The sequence below is a fragment of the Mesoplodon bidens genome (assembly GCF_964165515.1).
Source record: "Mesoplodon bidens genome assembly, chromosome: 12".
Lineage (NCBI taxonomy): Eukaryota > Metazoa > Chordata > Mammalia > Artiodactyla > Ziphiidae > Mesoplodon > Mesoplodon bidens.
In genome coordinates this window covers 52208998-52228007 of record NC_138168.1, presented here as the reverse complement: position 1 = coordinate 52228007, position 19010 = coordinate 52208998, and the positions used below count along the sequence as shown (strand labels likewise).

At 40.3% G+C, this 19010-nt stretch overlaps 3 protein-coding genes across 6 annotated transcripts in view; 2 read left to right on the top strand and 1 right to left on the bottom strand.

Moving 5' to 3' along the window:
* The window catches only part of MCM9 (minichromosome maintenance 9 homologous recombination repair factor), a 126042-nt gene that overhangs the window by 24255 nt on the left and 82777 nt on the right, over nt 1-19010 (top strand). The window lies entirely within an intron of this gene.
* Nucleotides 231-13941, bottom strand: ASF1A (anti-silencing function 1A histone chaperone). The gene is made up of 4 exons (XM_081251199.1): nt 13450-13941; nt 7567-7682; nt 3280-3456; nt 231-1999 (listed from the first exon to the last, which is right to left on the bottom strand). The coding sequence occupies exons 1-4, from the start codon at nt 13556-13558 to the stop codon at nt 1787-1789; spliced, it is 615 nt and encodes a 204-aa protein (XP_081107325.1). The 5' UTR covers nt 13559-13941; the 3' UTR covers nt 231-1786.
* On the top strand, nt 12789-13418 carry LOC308626242 (uncharacterized protein; the record flags this gene model as incomplete). Its single annotated transcript, XM_081251092.1, has 2 exons — nt 12789-13369; nt 13408-13418. Exons 1-2 carry the CDS (start codon nt 12898-12900, stop codon nt 13416-13418), a joined length of 483 nt encoding a protein of 160 aa, XP_081107218.1. The 5' UTR covers nt 12789-12897.

Below are 19010 nucleotides of genomic sequence, written 5' to 3'. Positions count from 1 at the left end.
CCATAAAAATTTTAAATAATAGATAATAGTTGTTAAGTCTCAAACTTTTGTGAAAATTGGCTGTTGGTTTACAAATTGATATAAAAACCTAACCCTTTGATGTCAGTACAAACCAATCATAATTAATCAGAATAAAAACTCAGCAGTGAATTGATTTGGAAATTTGGCTTATATATGCTTTATTCCTAATAAGCACATATTGTGTTCTTGTTATATTAATCACTGAGCTCTTGGTTGGAAAGTATTACTTTTATTTTCATTTTAATATTTTAACATTTTCTTTTAATTGCAATTAGACAAAAATGAAATTTTCTTCATATTGTTTTAACAGCCGGATGTATCTTACTTTTAAAGTCTATGAACTAGTTAGTGGACAGTATTTTAATTATCTGGTATATTAAATTTCAAAGTTTTAACATTTAGCAAAATTTTGCTTCACAAAGTCACTTTTTAGAATGACAGGAAATATATACAACTTAGAATCCATATTCAGACAAATGCCCCTTTCCCTTCCTCAAAATAAAAGCTTTAAAAAGTGCAGTATAAAAGTTTTAGATATGAAGGCACTGCATAACTCTGCATTATATGGCTAATGTCTTGCTTAGCAGCAAGAGTAATGAGAATATTCTACATTTAATTTACTGGAGCATAAGAAACTTTTTGAGGAAGGACCTAGCTCTCATCAAAGAAAAAGAACTTTTTGGCCCATTTAGTTAATGCATTCCTTTCCAAGACTGCTTTTAAAAAACTTACCTGGAAAAGCTATCTAAAATATGTCCACCACAAATATGCCTAATCTTATTGTGCATGAGTGTCAGGGGATACGGAGAAGAGTACTACATGTGAAAATATATATAGTTCCAAAATAGTAACTTATCTATTATGATAAAGCTAGATATATCTTTCCAAATCCACTGTTTTTATATAAATGCTACCAACAACAGATGACCTAGCAAAACAGTCTTAAAGAGTTAAGTTCATAGTATTATAAATCTAACGAACGGAACGAAGTCATTATACTCTCCTGTTCTTAAACTTAGGGAGTTTGTATCTGCTCTTGACCTGCTGAATTCACTGGGTAATAATGATGTATGATTCATGGAGTGTTCTGATGTCCTGAACTGTTATAAAAACAAAAATCATACCCAGAGGACCTTATGAACAATTAACCACATTTGTTGTCTTAGAAACCAAACTGAATGCTGTCTAACATTATATGAACTGAACAGTAGCCATAAGAGGCTTCAAGGTGGCCTGGAAAATCAGATCCTAGAGTTCTTGGTAGCATACAGTTGACTTCAAATCCCTTCTTCAAGGGCATGCCGTAAAAAGAATGAAAACTTGCCCCTTAAATCAAACCAAATTATGTGTTATCACAGGAAGACACATTTTAGTTGAAGTTAACTTTGTTCTTTCAAAGATTAGTAAAATAGTGGTCCAAAGATTATTGTCCAAGAGGCTAAGACATCTTTACAACCTGGTCTAGTGACTCATTTTTCTTTATAAGTGCTTTAATTACATATAGAGGAAAAGAAAATAATATATATGTTTTAATCAGATTAGTTTCAGAACAAATAAAATAACACATTAGAGAAAAAAATTACTTAAAAATAGTTGTATTTATATTCCACAATTTGCTCAAATACTGGTTTTCTTATAAACTTTCTACAGGATGTTTTTTAAACAAATTCTTCACATTGTATCTTGACTATGGACTTATGGAATTTGAGGGAAATAGTTCTGTGTGTTTTTATAGCTTAATTTGTACTATAGGGATGGCAGGTGGTCACATGCAGTCCATGTGGGATTCTAACATGACATTTAGTGAGTTTTCTGATGTGGACCATCCCTTTGATGCTGAAGGTAATGCATCTGTTGAAAGAAGTGATTGTAGATTTGGATTACTGCTCTCTGCATCTTCCAGTTTTTCTGTGTTATCTTCCCAATTAATGTGGAATCTTGTGACTCTGGGATTGGATGCCAAAATGTTCCTTTGAAGCTAGAGGAAGAAGGAAATATATAAATGGTAAACACTAAGAAAGTTAGATTACCATACACAAATAGACCTTAATAGAATGGTTCTTTATATTAGTACTCCTAAAGGGCTAATTCATATACAAAGGTGTTAAGTCAAGTAAAGCACATTAAACATAACTAATAAACAAGAAATAGGGCCGAAGCAAAGAAATTATTTTAGTCTAATGGAAGCAAGATGTGGAGAACCTGAGGGAATTATCCAGCTCTTTTACTATCCAACAAAATATTCTAACTCTGTACTTGTTTCCTAAAGCGGAGAGAATTTCTTGAATGCTTCAGAGGATGCTTTATTTAACAAATTAACATGCTTTCTAGATTAATGTGGTGTTTCTTCACTAATATGAATATTCCCACATATGACCTCTCATTATTAATGGTTTCCTATCTTTTAATTATTATGGCTCATTCTTAGAAACAATATTCTAGTTTCTTCTCTTTTTGCTATACAAGGAACCATACAGGTAACTAATAAATCAGAAATGGAACGTTCCACATCAGAATAAAAACCCTTCCAGCCTTTTTATCAGAAAGGAGAACATTCCATTCTACTCCCATGTAATTTTTCTTGCATGGTCTGGCAGATAGAGTGTTATGTTCAATCTCACAAAAATTACCAGTTACTAAACTATTACAGCTCCCAATGGAAAATCATAAAGTACTTAGTATTTCTGAGAATACCGAATCACAGATTTTCAGCTTCTCACTCAGAAGCTAAGCTGTTTTCACCACCAGATAATATTTAAGACCTTTAGTTTAACCTGAGAATAGCACATAAAGCAAGGCATATAGGAGTTTTGAGATAACAATGTTCCTATGAAAAACAAACATAAAACTTCCCCCCACAATTTTGGGAAGAGTTATAGACAGAAATATTATTGAATAGTCAGTACAACAAATATGAATTTGAATGTCTAAAGATGGAAATGGATAGAATCATGATGTATGGGGAATGCCATACAGGGAGCCATTAATAGAGACCTGTTTCTTATAGGAGGCACTTTCAGTTTTCTAAATCATCAGAGACTCTCAAGGTGCCGAACCAACAGTAATTACTAATGACTAATCTGGAGGTAGGGTTTGAGGTCATCCATGGTAATGGAACAAAGATTAGTTTGCTCAGTTGGCACAGGGACCTCCAATTTATTTTGTCTCAAAGCCATTTTCATAGTGTACCATGAAATGGCAATTGCTTAAAAAAGTTGTATAGTAAAGTTAATGAAAAAGGAATAATCAGAGCATTACCTTAGAAAAGTCTGGTTTTACTGGCGGATTTTCCCTTAATTCTGTCTCAGTATATTCATTATTTACATAATAACCAACTCTAATAAATTCTTGACCTCGATAGGTGCAGGTAATTAGCACAACTGTTACACCTACTGCATCTGCATCTGGAATGAGTCCCGGATTAGGTGCATCAGCCTAGAATAATTTAAAAAGAAAAGAAACACACATCACAAAAGGTTGTTAACCATAAGCAAAACTGGAGTTTTGGTTACACTGAGCACCTTTGGTTAAGGGTGCAGCAACCAAAACGTGGAAATCATACTGGGAAGGCAAATGCTCACTCTTTTTTTTTTTTGAAACTGACTTATAGCTAGAAAATATAATTCACATGTTTCTCCACAGTATACCTAAGTACCCTGGGCCCTTGAAAGCATCACTACGTCTAGAGAAAAATAATTCTGGCTACAGTGTGTGGTTGTTCATGAGGGATTATGCAATATTCAATTATAGAACCTTTCATAAAATATAGTAAGCAAATCAATACTTATTAATTCCAACCTTTCCCAGTCATAATTTTCAGACCTAAATTAGTAAATATTCAGTTTTCCCAGTCATAATTTTCAGACCTAAATTAGTAAATGTTCAGTTATCTCCATATAGCCTTTTGGCAGCAAATGTTTGTTATCCAGTTTCCCAGGACACATATTCTCATATCCACTCATCCACCCTTCATAGATATTCTAATAGTAAATTAATATAAAACTGAAAATGGAATGGAAATAGTTATATAGCAGATTTTCAAAAAATACAAATAGTCCCACATATGGAAATTCAATGAAGGTAAAGATTGTTTGAGGCAGATGTAATCAATGATCTTGTTTTGAATCAAAGTGCTGTAAGCTGAACCTTGAGGAATGCAGAAGGTGGGGCAAGTGAGCTAGAGGTGGCTGAGAACATGAGTGAAGGCTAGCGCCCTGTCCACAGCCGTGTGGAAGACAGTAAGGACACTGGTTGGAAGGAATCACAGACTGGGGACAGGTAGTGATGGTGAGGCACTGAGCATGACCTGAAGCAGCTATTCTGAGTGGTAAGTGCATGAAGTCCCAGCGGATTGGCTTACTCTTGCTACGACACTAAGGACCATCCCTGGGCCTCGGTGAACACTTCAGCCAATGCCTTAGCTTGGGAACACTTCTGACTAGTGTTCTCAATCAGGCCATTATCATAGAAGACTCATGATTACAGTACACCTACCACATGTAGGTGACCCAAAAAGGCATAAAATACTCACCTAGTTACCCAGACTAAAAATCTGTCACCCTCAGCTTCCCTACCTCCTCCATCTAGGCAGTTTCAATGTTTCCCATCTCTGAAAGCAGAATTCAAGTTCTTTATCTCTTATCTGGAATATTGCTAAAACTTCCCTACTGGTCTCCCCCAGCAGTAGCCTATTTGCACTGCGGCCAGCATTAGCTATCTAAGCACAGATCCATTCCCATCCCTTTACCAGGTTTTAAAACCTCAGATGATTACCCTCATTTCTGAGATAAAAATCTCAGTTTTTAACTTCATTTATAAGGCCCTTCACAACTGGTCTCCAACCAACATCACAACCCCCTTAACTCCACATCTCTTGGTCTAGAAATGTAGGTTCTTTAAAATGTAATAATAAGCTTTCATGCCTCTGTGCCTTACATATACTCCTTCCCTAACATTCTGAAAAATTCATCTTTGAAGCTTGCATCAAATGTATCCTTTTTAGTGAAATGCTTTCTAATTCAAAGGTGTAATTAATAGCACTCTTTATGCACTCATTATTCAACACAATTTCTCTATTAATATATGTCCAATGATCTAAATATGTTTCCCCTTCAGTCTTCTCTGCGATTCTAAGCTTTATCTCGGGCAGGCATCCCATCCAGCTCATCTTTGTGATCTCGAGTCGGGCATAGCTCTAGGCACACAGTATATACTTAGTATTTTGAAATTCATTCGTAACTCAGTTCCTGCCCTGACGTGGCTTATGATCTCTCTTGGAGAGATACCAGAATGGGGACAGAGGGCCTGTCCTGAGAATATGCCGTTTGCCTTTGGGTGGAGATGGGAAACAGAGGTAGTTCAGTACTATGGGAACTTTCCCCTCTATTGCTTCCCATCCCCTCAGCAAATTGGTTCTAGGCATGTTTGTGTTTTAAAAGTTGTTTGCTAAAGGATTCAGCTTGAGCAAATTCAAGGAGAGAAGCCTGCAAGCCTCTCAGATCATTTAGGATGGAGAAGTGATCAGCAGAGATCTTTGACTCCAACAAGCAATACTAGGCAGACATCCGGGCACCTTCCTGCTAGCCTTATTCTGAGGCAAAATCCTGGCAGACCAGGAGAATGCTATGGTAGTTTGTTTAAAACATAAAATAAAAACTGTTTTAGTTCCTTTCTGCTGATAATGGTGAATTCTGAAAAATGCATAGGCTAAACATATGATCTAAATCACACTGTACTTCCTTTGTACTTTTGGCAACATGTGCACAGAATACCAAGGTAAAAATCACTGGAGGGAAATAGTTTTGAGTAATTTTTTTCCTATGATACTTCAAGCCAAAGGCTAAGGAGTATTCTTAACCAACATAAACACATAGAAAAGATTTTTAAGTTTGTTTCAAAAACATGGCATTTATTTGCAAGTTCTGTTTTTTGTTTTGTTTTGTTTTAGCAGCATAGGAAGGTATATTACTACCTCTCAAATCAAGTTTCTTGCATCATAAATTATCTATCATCTGTGAAGTATAGGTTCTCCAGGCTTGTGGGTCAGAGCAAATACTGCTTCTTTGTATAACAATTTCAAGAAGCTAAGAGAATAAAAGCTTAGTTCCAGTTATAGAAATAGGCACCGTCTGTCAGTGATTAAACTAAACTGCTTCATTCCTCATTTAATCCTCGTAACGTTCTTATGAGGTAGGCTAGTATCCACGTTTTAGGGATGACTGGAGTGACTAGGGGAGGCTGGGAGCCTGTCTGAAGTCACATGTGGCTAATAAGCAGCAGAGTAGGATCTGAACCAGGTCTACAACTACAGTGCATCCCCACACAGTCACACAACTCAGCTTCACGGCACTTTTAATATATTTGAGCCTCTTAGTCAATATATTTAAGCTTTTCTTAACCGTTTATTTAAAATATAGTATTTGTTGCTTTTTATTTAATAAAAAGCACTAGGGCTAGGAGAACAAAATTCTGAATTCTATATTTAGGAGACGGGAGGGAGCAGTAGCAGCTCTAGAGATACTATATGTTTGAGAGATTCTTAGCTCATATCTGGTGGGATTATTTGACCAACAGTATTTATTTAAATTGGTCCCACCTGTGAAGTGAGCAAAGCGAGAGGTCAGGGAGAGAAAAGTTAGATTTTCAGTGGGTTCTACTTAACTAATGAGACTCCGTTGGGTAGAAATACTTGTAACAAAATTAAGAATAATAGTTTTTTAAAAAGCAATGGCTAGTTACTCTTTGGATTATTATAAATATCTCCCTCTAATAAACATGGATAATTGAGAAGTGACTGAATAGTTTTATACAACAATTTGACATGGATTAAAAGAAGTAATATTTTTGAATGCAGAAGACAATGTCTGAAGACTCGGCACAGACCTAAATACTGTCAGTGGTATCTGAGAACATAATTATGTTAGTAGAATTTCTCCTCACAAATGATAAATAGAGTTGTGGATTTGTAGCAGTAATCCTCTATAAGAAGTGTAGAGTAGATGCTTTAGTAGACCACTGGACTTCATTTAGTTCCAGTGACCCAAGATCTCGTAGATCTCTATCTTCTAACATACCTGATAACCTAGCTGAGTTATTGATTATGCTGAAATAAAGTTGTTGTTTTTGTTATATCATCATCATCCCTAGTGGCTGAAACTATAATCTGAAAATGCATATTACTAACTATCCCCAGTTAGTAGTAAGCATTTTGAATCCCTGTTTTGGGCTGCTGGACAGCCACCCTGAAGGTCTCGTACTAAGGGACTATTCACAGGAAGAGCCCAAAATTAACCACCACATGGCCCTGACAGAGTATAAGGTTTACTGCATGCTGTGCAAACCCTGAAGTATAAACATCACAGTAACATCTCTCAGCACACAAAATCAGGAAGTGGCATTCCTTCATGACACAGAGACTTCTTAAAACATGACAGAAGCAGACAAAAAGTGAATGCAGCAGAACCAGAGTGATTTAACCCAAAAGGAAAGGGTTAAGGACCATTTAGAAATGTATTTGACATACATATTTACCAAGAATAATCTTACCTGAAATACAAACATATGCCTTCCTGCAGGAACAGGGCCCACTAAAACAGAGTCTAAAACTTGATCGTATTCTTCACTTTCTGCGGAGCCCACATAGATAATTTTCCATTCCAGGTCTAGGGTTAAAAACCAAAACATTATTTCATATTCATTAATTACATTATGAGATGACATCAAAGACCCTTTGAATGTCCACTTACACCATTATTGGCTGCTAAAATTGGCTTTTCATAGCAGAAAATCCAGAAGGGCACTGAAGGTGCTCCTTATAAATTTCGGGTGTGAAATTCTTACATTTCATAGCAGAGTTTCTCAAAATGCTGTTTTGTGAAATACTGGTCCCTGGGCAGGGCTCCTCACAAACAAAACAACATGGCCAAAAACTTGGGAAATGCTACAACCTTCTCTTGAGGATTCATAAAGCACACTGGCAGATCAAGGGGTCTGAAAAATCCTTCAGTAAGGAACACCAGTACCATTAGTCCAGTGTTTCCCAAATTTATTTGGCTAAGGAATCCCTCCCCCCCTTCTCTGTATGTCATCTTTTAACAATCTGCTAAACACACTTTGGAAGGGCTCCCCCATGCTATGTTGCACAGATCCAAATCATCAGAGAGCTCCAAAGTGGAAAAATCATTACTTGCAAACTGCTCTTGTGGCTCAGAAGCCCCTTAGGGCTTCAACTCATCAACTGTTAAGGGTCCCCAGCGGGGTTTTTCCCTCATGGCACCCCTTCATGGCATACATTCTTTACACTGGGAAGAGGAAACCAAGGATCCTTATACCACTTGATACATCAGAATATTTACAGTGGGAACAGGCACGAGTAACAAGACAGAATAAAGTGCAACCTAAGACGTTCCATGTAATTCAGACTTTATTGAGCACCCTTTACAGTGTGCTCTGTGAGAAGAACCCAGAGATGAGTCAAATGATTGTTCTTTGGAAGAGGCCTCCTCTTTAGTAGGGGGAGAAAGACCACTCTACAAATACAAATTCTCTGAGACCTCCCGGTCCTCTTAGGGTGTTTGGCACCGTGTGGCCTGCCTCTTGGATTCACTCCACAGAGTCTACACCAGCAATCCCGGAGGGTGTTTCTGGGTTACCTGTGGAGAATCCAGTTAATGCCACCATGTGTTGTCATTTTTGTGTAACTTTGTAGATATTTTTGTTCCCTAAATAGATAACAGAAATAGTATAGGTAATACTCATTCATACTGTATTACAAACTGCAAGTTATTGAACTAAAAGATCCCTTAGGTTTATACTTTCTCTTATTATGTCATGGTTCTGTCTCAGACCTAGACCAGTTTATCTCCAGTTTCTAGCACATTTCCAGATGCAGGGTCCTACATCTGACATCTCTTGAGATCATCTGTTTGTTGATGAAGATTAAGAGAGGGAACAAGCAGTATGAATATCTAGTCAGAAGGAAGAGCAAGTACAAAGGCCAGGCAGTAGGCACATGCTTGACATGCTCAAGAAAAAGCAAAGTTGCCAGCGCAGGAGCAGAATGAGCAAAGGGGAAAACAGCCAACCATGAGACTGGGGGCGAAAGGCGTGGCCAGATGATGCAAGATTTTGAAGGCCATCGTAAAGATTTTTGGCTTTTACACTGAGTGGCATGGGAAGCCACTGGAGGGTTTTGAGTAGAGGGATGACATGATCTGACTTTCAGTTTAGGAGGATCATTTTGGCTGCTGTGTTCAGTGTAGACTGTAAGAGGGCAAGGGAAAAAAACAGAATAGTTCAGTTGAGGCAAGAAATTATGGTGGCTTGGACCACATGTAGCCCTGGGGGCGAGAAGGAGTAATATTTTGGATAAATCCCGAAAATAGAGCCAGCAAGAGCCACTTATTTTTACAGGGGGCAGGGGAGGGAAACAATCAGGAGTTCTAGAGATAATGAATAAGTGGAGATAATGAATAGGTCTGGTAAAAATTTAGTTGAAAATAGGTGGGATCCCTAGGGAGTGAGCCTGGGCGCTCTCCAGAGTTAAGAGGTTGGGGAGATAAGATCAATAAAGTTACAAAACTAGTGGCTAGTGAGGTAGGTAACCCAAACGTCAATCGGAGAAACGGTTTTAAGAAGAAAGGGGTGTGGAAGCTACTAAACTAGCTGAGTAGAGATAACACTGGGAATTGTCACATAGAGGTTTTCATAATGCTTTGTTCATTTCATGTGTATTTGTACTACTCTGTATCGTGCTCTTAGCTTAATTGGTATAAATTGGCATTTGTGGTCTGGCATAGGAACATGGTTATGACTTAAAAACCTACTTTCATAAAATACCTACTGTGTGCTGGGCATTGGTCTTGCCACTTCACACCTGTTGTTTAAAACCTCAACAGCTTTGTATCATATGGATTTAATTATACCTATTATACAAATAAGAAAGTTGAGACTCAGGCTAAGTAACATACCCAAATTCATATAGCTAGTAAATCGAAGAATCAGAATCCAAGCTATGTCTCTGCTTGGACATAAACTCCAAAGCCTGGACCCAACTTGGACCCAACTCCAAAGCCTGGGCTCTTTCCAAAAATCTAAGGAAGATAAATTCTTCCCTTTTTAGCTCTCAAATGAATAGTGAAATAAAGGAACTTAATTGTGGGAGGTGGGAAGGAATGGGTGAGGGCAGAGGCCATGGGGAGGTAATCTAGCCGTAAGGAGTATAGGCTGTAACTCAGGGAACACCTGTACCTTAATTTTTATGCTTATGGATGCTTGCTGTAGCTACTGAGTTTAAAATGCTCAGTACTTATTTATAAATCAGCATCAGTTGTTTTGTCCTTTTTTTTTTTTGGAACCCAGCTTTCATTCCCTTGTCTCCTATATTTGAAACAAGAAGGGATATGGTCAGATGCTTTGCATAGATTATCACTTGAAGGAGTTTACTCATTTATTTAAAATTTTAACTGTTTCATTTAATCATGGTAATCCCAGCCTGCAAATTATCTCCATTTGTGGTGGGAGTGAGGGAAGTCACCAAGGGAATTTCAAACTAATTACACTACTTGCAAAGACCTGTGATCTAGGGGGAAGTATGTAGTCTTTGTGAATTAGTACAAGCCTGAGGTTTTAAAGTAGGAAGCATTCAGTTCTGGTACATTATAAGTATTCAACTGACAGTAGCTATAATTATTGATATTGATCAACTTAAAAAAAAAAAGGCTCCATTCAGTAAAGAAGCAGAGAGTCAGCAATCCACAAGGCATAACAAAGAGAGAAATAAAGTCAATCAAAACTTGTACAGGCTTGGTGACCATCAGATGAAACACATCCGAGGTCTCCTACTCCCAGATTTACAGGAAAGCCTCTGCTTAAATCTGTGGATTGCTGTCCTACCCCTGTATAGGTCTTACAGTAGAAACAAGTAAATTCTCTTAAGAGTAAGTACTCCTCAAGGCTTTTTCTGAAGCAAAGCTATAGGGCAGCTTTTAAAGGAAAGTGAAAACATTTGCGGGCTATTGACAACTTAAAGTATGGAAAATGGCGGCCAACCTCTGGCTTAGGACTTGAGACAAAATTATAAAGTAAAAATTTCTCTTGAGAATATTCTGTAGTTCAATTTCAAGAACAAATTTTTTTTTTTAAGAACTGCAGTATAAAAGAGGGACCTATAAGAAACCTTTGCTAAGTAAACTCAATTTCCTTAATCCACACAGCCTCTAGGTGGAGTACATAAGCATGGCACCTTTTTGAAAGATTCCTTTGCAGCTTTGGTATGACTCAGCTTAAACTCTTAAACAATACTAAATAAACACCCAGTATAGATGCCCTGGGAAGTGAGGTATACAAGTAGAAGTAGGTATATTCCTGACATTAGTAAAAACTTTGATGTGATTCAGCTGGGTTCTGAATAGATCCTAGTTAACAAACAGAACACATCAATGGCAGGTTTCAGCCATCCAATGTCAAAGCCCTGTAACAACATCCTGAACCATCTAACTTCCTTGTTCAGAACTGGCTCCTAAAATGGAAGGTATCACTTAGAAATACCCGTAATTTCAAGAAGTTCTAATGCCTAAAACACTGCAGTATAAGTTGGAAAGGACTCAATAGTTTTTCATGCATTTGCCCATTTTTATATGCAATTGGTAATAAAAAGGGAAAATTAGTTTAATGGGCATGAAAATGGGCCTGGTGGCTGAAGTGCTTATGGTAGTACTGTGGGAAAGTAACCAAATAGTTTCAAAGTACCGTAATAAGAAAAATTCCCTTTAATGTTATTACCAATGGCCTATTTAGGAATTAGTTTAACAAATGAATCGTCTTTCAGAATGTGCCCTACTTATACATGTGCATTTGTGCTTTATATATGTAGTAAAACTATATGGAAGAGCACAGACTAAAGTGTTAATTATGGTTACTTAGAGTGAGATGGGGGAAGGTATTGAGTACAGAGGACTGTTAACTTTATATATGTATGTACAACTTTTAAAAACTCTATTACAATGAGCATATATTGTTTTTGTAATTTAAAAAGTTAACAAGTTAACACCCTACATAAAATACATTATACAGAGATTAAGAACTAATTTTTAAAGTGAAAGTGCTTTACATGCCTTGATTAGCATATAACTTAAAGTGCATTTTGCTAAACATACTTGTAAGTTCAAAGAAGTATGTCCCCTATTTAATTGTTAAATTACCATTGATGAAGTTAAACTTTTTCCCCCTCAAATTTTGAAAATGGAGCACTGGATTGTTTTAATAAAGTCGCAAAGACCTTGGCAAATTTTAGCTTTCTAAGTTTATTACTGCATATATTAAATATTTATCTTTTTGAAGACCTTAGAAAGTACTTAGAAAAAAATAGTAAAAAATTTTGCATTGCCATCAGGACTTTACCTTTTATTTCCTAGCCCACTGTAGTGTTTTATGTTCAGGGTATTTGGATGTGGAGTTACTGTGTTTAGATTTCAACACGTTCTTGAAAGTCTTCTTTCAGACTACTTAGAAGCCAGTGATTAAGTCCTGGAAATTATTTAAGTATTTTACTTATTTCTGTTCTCGGGTTAAATGTAACTTCCTAGCTTAGCAATATTTTTCTTCCTGAGAGGAGAGAAGATTTCGGTCATTAAGGATGAGGAGTCCACGTTGGTCTGGGCGAGCCTGAGAGCCAGCATCCCCAGGCGCCCCGAGCATCCCAGGCACCGGCCGGGGAGCGCCGGCCCGCGGCGCCGAGGGGCCAAGCCTGCGCCCGCCTCCCCCGCTGGTTGGTCCAGGGAGCCAGAAATCAGCGCGAGGACAGCCTCGCTCTCCTCCCCGAGGCGGCCGGGCATGGCCACCCAGGAGAGTACGGCAACTCCAGCGTAAGCCCTAAAAATGGATCTGCCTCTTGCTCGGGGGCAGGAAGGTGGGCAGGCGGGGCGCCGCGTTCGTCACCCGCGGAGAGGAGGCGTCGTGACGCCGGGGTCGGTGGCCCAGTTCTCTACTCTCGGTAAGATGGCTCCGCTGCGAACTCGCCGGCGCGACCACACACACATGCCTCGCCTTCCCACCTCCTCACTGGGGCCGTGGGGGCCGCGGAGGCCGTTCGCGGCCGGGGGCCAGCCCGGCGCGACCCCCGGCCGGCGCCATGGGCGCGAGTGCGGGTCTCGCGAACCGTCCGCCCGCCAGACAAAGCTGACAACATGGCTACCTCCGCTCGAACAAGTTCCTCACAAGTTGAGCCGCGGCAGGCGCCCCGGCTGCGGCCGAACGCCGCGCGCGCCTCGCCGGCCGTCGTTCATCAACTTCAAGTTTCCCTCCGCAGAGCCGAGCCCGCCGCCCGCCCGGCGCCGAGCACCGGCCGCCCGCGCGAGGCCGGGCCCGGCAAACTTTCAACGTCTGCAGCCCGCAACTGACAGCCCGGCGGCGGGCGGGCGCCCGACTCACCTTCAGACAGGTCCTCGATGCACTCGAAGGTGATCTCGAACTGGAATGGGTTGTAGAAAGGAGAAGGGTTATCCAGCACCACTACATTGTTCACCTGAACCTTTGCCATATTTTGAAAAAAGCACAAACAATGGGAACGGGGGCTTGTTGCGGCACAATAAAGTCCAGCGCGTGGCCGCTCGGGAGAGCGCAGACCCCCGCCCCGGCGCCGGCCCGACGTCGTGCAGCGGTGACTTGAGAAACTTTTTTCCTCTTTTTATTTACACGGGAACACTCTACAGTGTTTTGCAGCTTTCCTATTTCACTAAACTACAGCCCATTCTGCTCTGATAACTAGCAGCGTTGTCCACGATTGGCTGCACCCGAGCTCTGACCCTCCTCCTCCAGCGAGGGCCTCCGCGGCGAGCAAGATGGGCTCCCGCTCTCGGAATGGACTCGGAAACTTTAACTGCGGCTCCACCTGCTGGTGTGGATTAGGACAAAGGCGGAGAACAAAGTGAGTGGAATACGGGCTGTGAGGCCCGCGCGGAGGCCGCCGGCGGCGGCGGTGGGAGGGGCGGCTCAGGCCCCGCCTCCGGCCCGGCGGCTCCCGCGCCTCACGTCGGGCGTGGCCTAGGAGGGGCGGGGTCGGAGGAGGAGGCGTGGCCACGGCGAGGCGGAGGGAGGCGTGGCCACGGCGGGAAGGCTTGCTCGCCGTCGGCACGGCGGCGGGAGGGCGCGATCTCCGGCGAAGCCCGCCCCTCGGGTTTGCTTAGTGTGGTTTTTTTTTTTTTTTTCTTTTAACGCTTTCTTTACATAAGTCCAACGGCTGTGCCGACTCTCTACTGAATTTAGCAGATGTGAATCCGCTGTCTACGCTAGGTTAGGTTCAGTTGTCTGTATATTGGGTAGTATTTTGAGGTAGAGGGAAGGGTTGCTTGCAGTGGAAGTAAATTGCATTTTATAGACTGATGCCAGCCCGAAAGGAGCAAAGCCATTTTGGAAATCTAGTTCTTGGCCAGTATGCGTTTGGGCACGACAGCGCCGTTAGTTAAATAGATACAAAATGAAGGGCGAGGAGACGCTTTTCCACCCACACTTTGTGGAATAGGTAATATTTGGGCTGCACCTGGGTCTTCTTCCTCCCATTCCAACCTGGAAAGTCTGGAATAAGAAAAAGATGATTAAAGGTGGGATCAGTTACGCCCAGGTTTCACCCGTGCGGTGGGCACAGCAGGAGCATAAAAGGAGAAAATGGAAGTGTCAGGAGACCAAAGGGCAACAGATATAACAGAGAAGGGAAAAGCAGAGGAGAAACCACAAAAGCATACCAGGACATGCAATTTTCAAAAAATTCATGACCTAAACCGTTAGTAAGTAAAAATTTGTGGCTGACACCACGAGTTCAGAGGAACCTTTGCTTGATTATTCTCCATTCAGTGTCAGTGTATTTATGCTGCTTGACTACCTCTGTAGGGAAAGGGAGAGCTTGTAATGCATTTGTAAGGTTGTTGAACTGTTTCTATTTACTAAGTAAGAGGGGTATAAAGGGATTTTTTTTTTTTGCTGCTGCTGCTGCTGCATAAACCATCATTTTTTTCCTTAAGTATTTTGAATGAAACCATTAAACTTGGCTAACTAAATTCAGAGAGAAAATTATTTCTTAAGTATCATCTATGCTGGAAGTTTTCTCTTAGTATGGTGTGGAGAATTTTTCAGTTATCATTCTTTGGGCATTGTTCATACCTAAGTAGGTTGCTTTTGATGACTTCTTCATCTGATGGTCTTTTGAAAATTAATATGGGACAGCTAATACCAGGCCTCCCCACATTTAGGGAGAGTACTTAGAATGGGGATCCCATTTTATCGTCAGTGGATTAGCAGTCAAATATGACCTACTAGAAGAGGTTGCCTCAAGCCCAGTTGCTTGTGTGCATTAGACTATAAGAGTGATACTGTGGCGACAGATGCAGATTACGTTGAGTGATAAACTGTATTTTCTGTTCGCTGTTATTAGTGCTGGGCCTAACACCGCCTCAGATAAAGTATAAATTGCTGTATGCTGTAAGACACACTGGACATATAAGATAACCATTTGAAGTATAAAACATGACTCCCTTGAGAATGATGTATGGAGTTTCCTGATTACTGCAGGCACACTTAAGAGGAGATTCTAATCCACTTGCTTTATAAAAATGACCTTATCAGCTTGGTAAAATCAAGGGCATTTTGAATCTGACCATAGGTGTGTCATAATAAGGTGCATCTTATAAGATTTGCTTCTGGTGGATATGCAGCATGAAGAATGAGAAGATTTACTGGATACTACTAGTTTGGCTTATTTTCTTTGAAATCTTTTGTTTAACATGTCGTATATAACAGTATTTAAGGGGGAAAAAAACCCTCCCTATTAGTTCACTGGAAGCCACAGAATTGGCTCCAGGCCTTTCATATTGCCTTTCCCATCTTAACTCTCTTTGTTACTGCCCCTCAGAAATATTAAAGAGCCTTTGGGTATGCTCTCCAATGGTTTCCTCACCATTGACAGTGCTTTCTAGGAAAGGCCAAAGGGATTCTCAGATGTACCCTCGCATATCTCTAAATTAACTGGCATGCCATAGGGGTAAAGATTGTAAAAGCATTATTCTGGCAGTCTATAAGATCTGTTGCTGAACAACTTTTTGGTGACCCTCAAACAGTTAACCATATTGCAACAGATGGGTCACCATGAATGCTGTTATGTCTAAGGTACCCAAGGGGACCCACATGATGCTTGGAGATCTACACGGAATGTAATCCCCAAATCACTTCTCTCTGTACAGACTGCTTGGGGGAAGGATGGCTGAAAAAGGATGCTTTGGCTCTTAAATGAACAAAGCCTAAATTAATGCCTAGGACAGAGATAAATGAACCTAGTTAGCTATTGTTATGGGCCGAATTGTGCCCTCCACCCCCAAATTCATATGTTGAAGCACTACTATGCCCCCAGTGCCTCAGACTGTGACTGTATTTGGTGACAGGGCCTTTAAAGAGGTGGTTAAGTTAAAGTGAGTCCCTTAGGTTGGGCCCTAATCCATTCTAACTGGCATCTGTATACGAGGAGGAAATTTGGACGTAAAAAGAGACACCAAGGGCACTCATGCACAGGAGAAAGACCAGGTGAGGACACAGCAAGAAGGCGGCCATTTGTAAGTCAAATGAAAACAACCTTGCTGACACCTGATCTTTTATGTCTAACCTCCAGAACTGTGAGAAAATAGATTTCTGTTGTTTAAGCCACCCAGTCTGGTGTTTTGTTATGGCAGCCCTAGCCAACTAATGCAGGTGTAACTTTTCCTCCCAGAATTAAGTTTATTTGGTACTCTAAGTGTGTTTAATCCACATACTGTCCATCTATCAAGGGGCCATTTAGCCATGCCAGCAGGTCGTGGGGTGGGGTGAGGTGGGGTGCTGTAGCTGTTCCTCAGAGGAAGTGCCTGCTATAGGGCATGCACACCTTAAATTCTGAGCAGACCACATGCAACTCGCATCTGTGCTCCAAATCTCATCTACAGAGGGCTCCTAAGTATCTTAAACTTGAAGTTAAATTGAGGTCACACATAAAACTAGATGAAGGAGTGAGTTAAAATGTACTAGAATTAAATTGGATTAAGTTAAAATATACTGGATTAGGGACTTCCCTGGTGGCGCAGTGGTTAAGAATCCGCCTGCCAATACAGGGGACACAGGTTCAAGCCCTGGTCTGGGAAGATCCCACATGCCACGGAACAACTAAGTCCGTGCGCCACAACTACTGAGCCTGCGTTCTAGAGCCGGCGCTCCGCAACAAAGGAGGCCACCGCAATGAGAAGCCAGTGTACCGCAGCAAAGAGTAGCCCCCGCTTGCCTCAACTAGAGAAAAGCCCGGGTGCAGCAACAGAGACCCAGTGCAGCCAAAAATAAAAAATAAATAAATTAAAATATACTGGATTAAAATGTATTAGAACTAAGAATTAAATCAAGTCTCAGACCCTCCCTGCTGCGGAAGTTATCATAGGTATGGAAATGCTGACCTCTTGCCTTTGTTCAAATCCTAAATTTCACCTGGGGTAATTATATTATCACTGTGTTGAATTCTCTTTGAGAAGACATTTGCGTTATTGTCCCCATCTCTTAAAAAAATTCTCATGTAAGGCTTGTTGTAATATGATCTTTAGTTAGTTTAAAGGGCTCCCTATTCTTATTAGTTATAGGATGTCAAAATTTCACGATAGTTTTAAATGAAAATTTCTGTATGAATGTAGAACGTAGAGATTTGCTGCAGTTTACAGACATTTCTAGAAGGAATAACTCCTAGAGTAATGATTTTAATAATAATAACTCATTATATATATATAGAGAAAGTATTTATTATGTGAATTATTGTGCTAAGCTCTGCGGAATATTCAAAGACAAAAACGTATGTGGACATTATCCTCAAAGACCTTATGGTCCAGTAGGAAAGAGAACTATATAATCAAGTCAGTATGGTACAGAATAGAAGTGTTAGATGCAATTTTAACAGTAATGGTTAAAGTTCTATGGGAGGCAAAATATGGTATCACAATAAAGGCTGTGTGTGTGTATATATATATATACAGTATACATACAGATATATGGTATATATGTATATACCTATGATGTTTTCTTTACTATTTGTAAAAAAATTTTTAAATAACCTGTTTTTGAGCCTTGTAGCACGCTGGTATGGTAGGAAGGTAACATATTATCATCTCCAGATAACAAATGAGGACACTGGTGCTCAGAAACCTGCTCCTTAAGTGCTGACTTAGTGCTTCTCTGTTTTCTGTCCACTGTGTCGGATAATATTTAAAGTGGACTTTACGTGCAGAAAAGCAGTTGGTATAATTTCCTGGAAGAACCCACAGGCTGGCAGACACGGTAGTAATGACTTGATGAATGAACTCTTGAGGAACAAAGCTCCATGAATGAGGTTTGCCCCAGTATATACCAGGAGTGAGAGGAGGCTGCAGCCAAGGCAGAGCTGTGGGAGCCTCCCCATTGAGGCTGCAGAGGCCAAGTCTCCTGTTGCGGGAGGAGTGATTGGGAGGTGGCGGAGGATAGATCCTGGAATGCATCATTACACTCTTAATAAGGTTTTTATGTTTGTTACATAACGTATGTCCCCCTCCTCCATTCTCTGTAACGGTTTCACTGTTTTGTGTTCATTGCTACCCACCATTAGGTTACAAATTTGTTGAAGAGATAAGCTGTGTTTGGCCCCTTATCCATAGCTGGACTCTACTGTTAAACACCTTTTGGATCGCTATCAATTAGTCAGCTTTCTGAAGCACCATAATCATGTTTCTTGTGGACAATCTGCTGATGATTTCAATATCATGGTATTGTTTCTGACCAGAAGAATATGGATAGAAATGCTTGATAATTATATTCTGTTTCTTGTATCTAGTTTTTAACCATGTGTTCTTAGTCCTCTTGTAAATGAAGCTCCTTCTAAACTCGTTTCCTTTGGAGCTCAGTCTCTGCTTGTAGTCCACTGTCCTTCATGTTGTACATTCTGTCCTTTTCTCTTTCACCCTCCA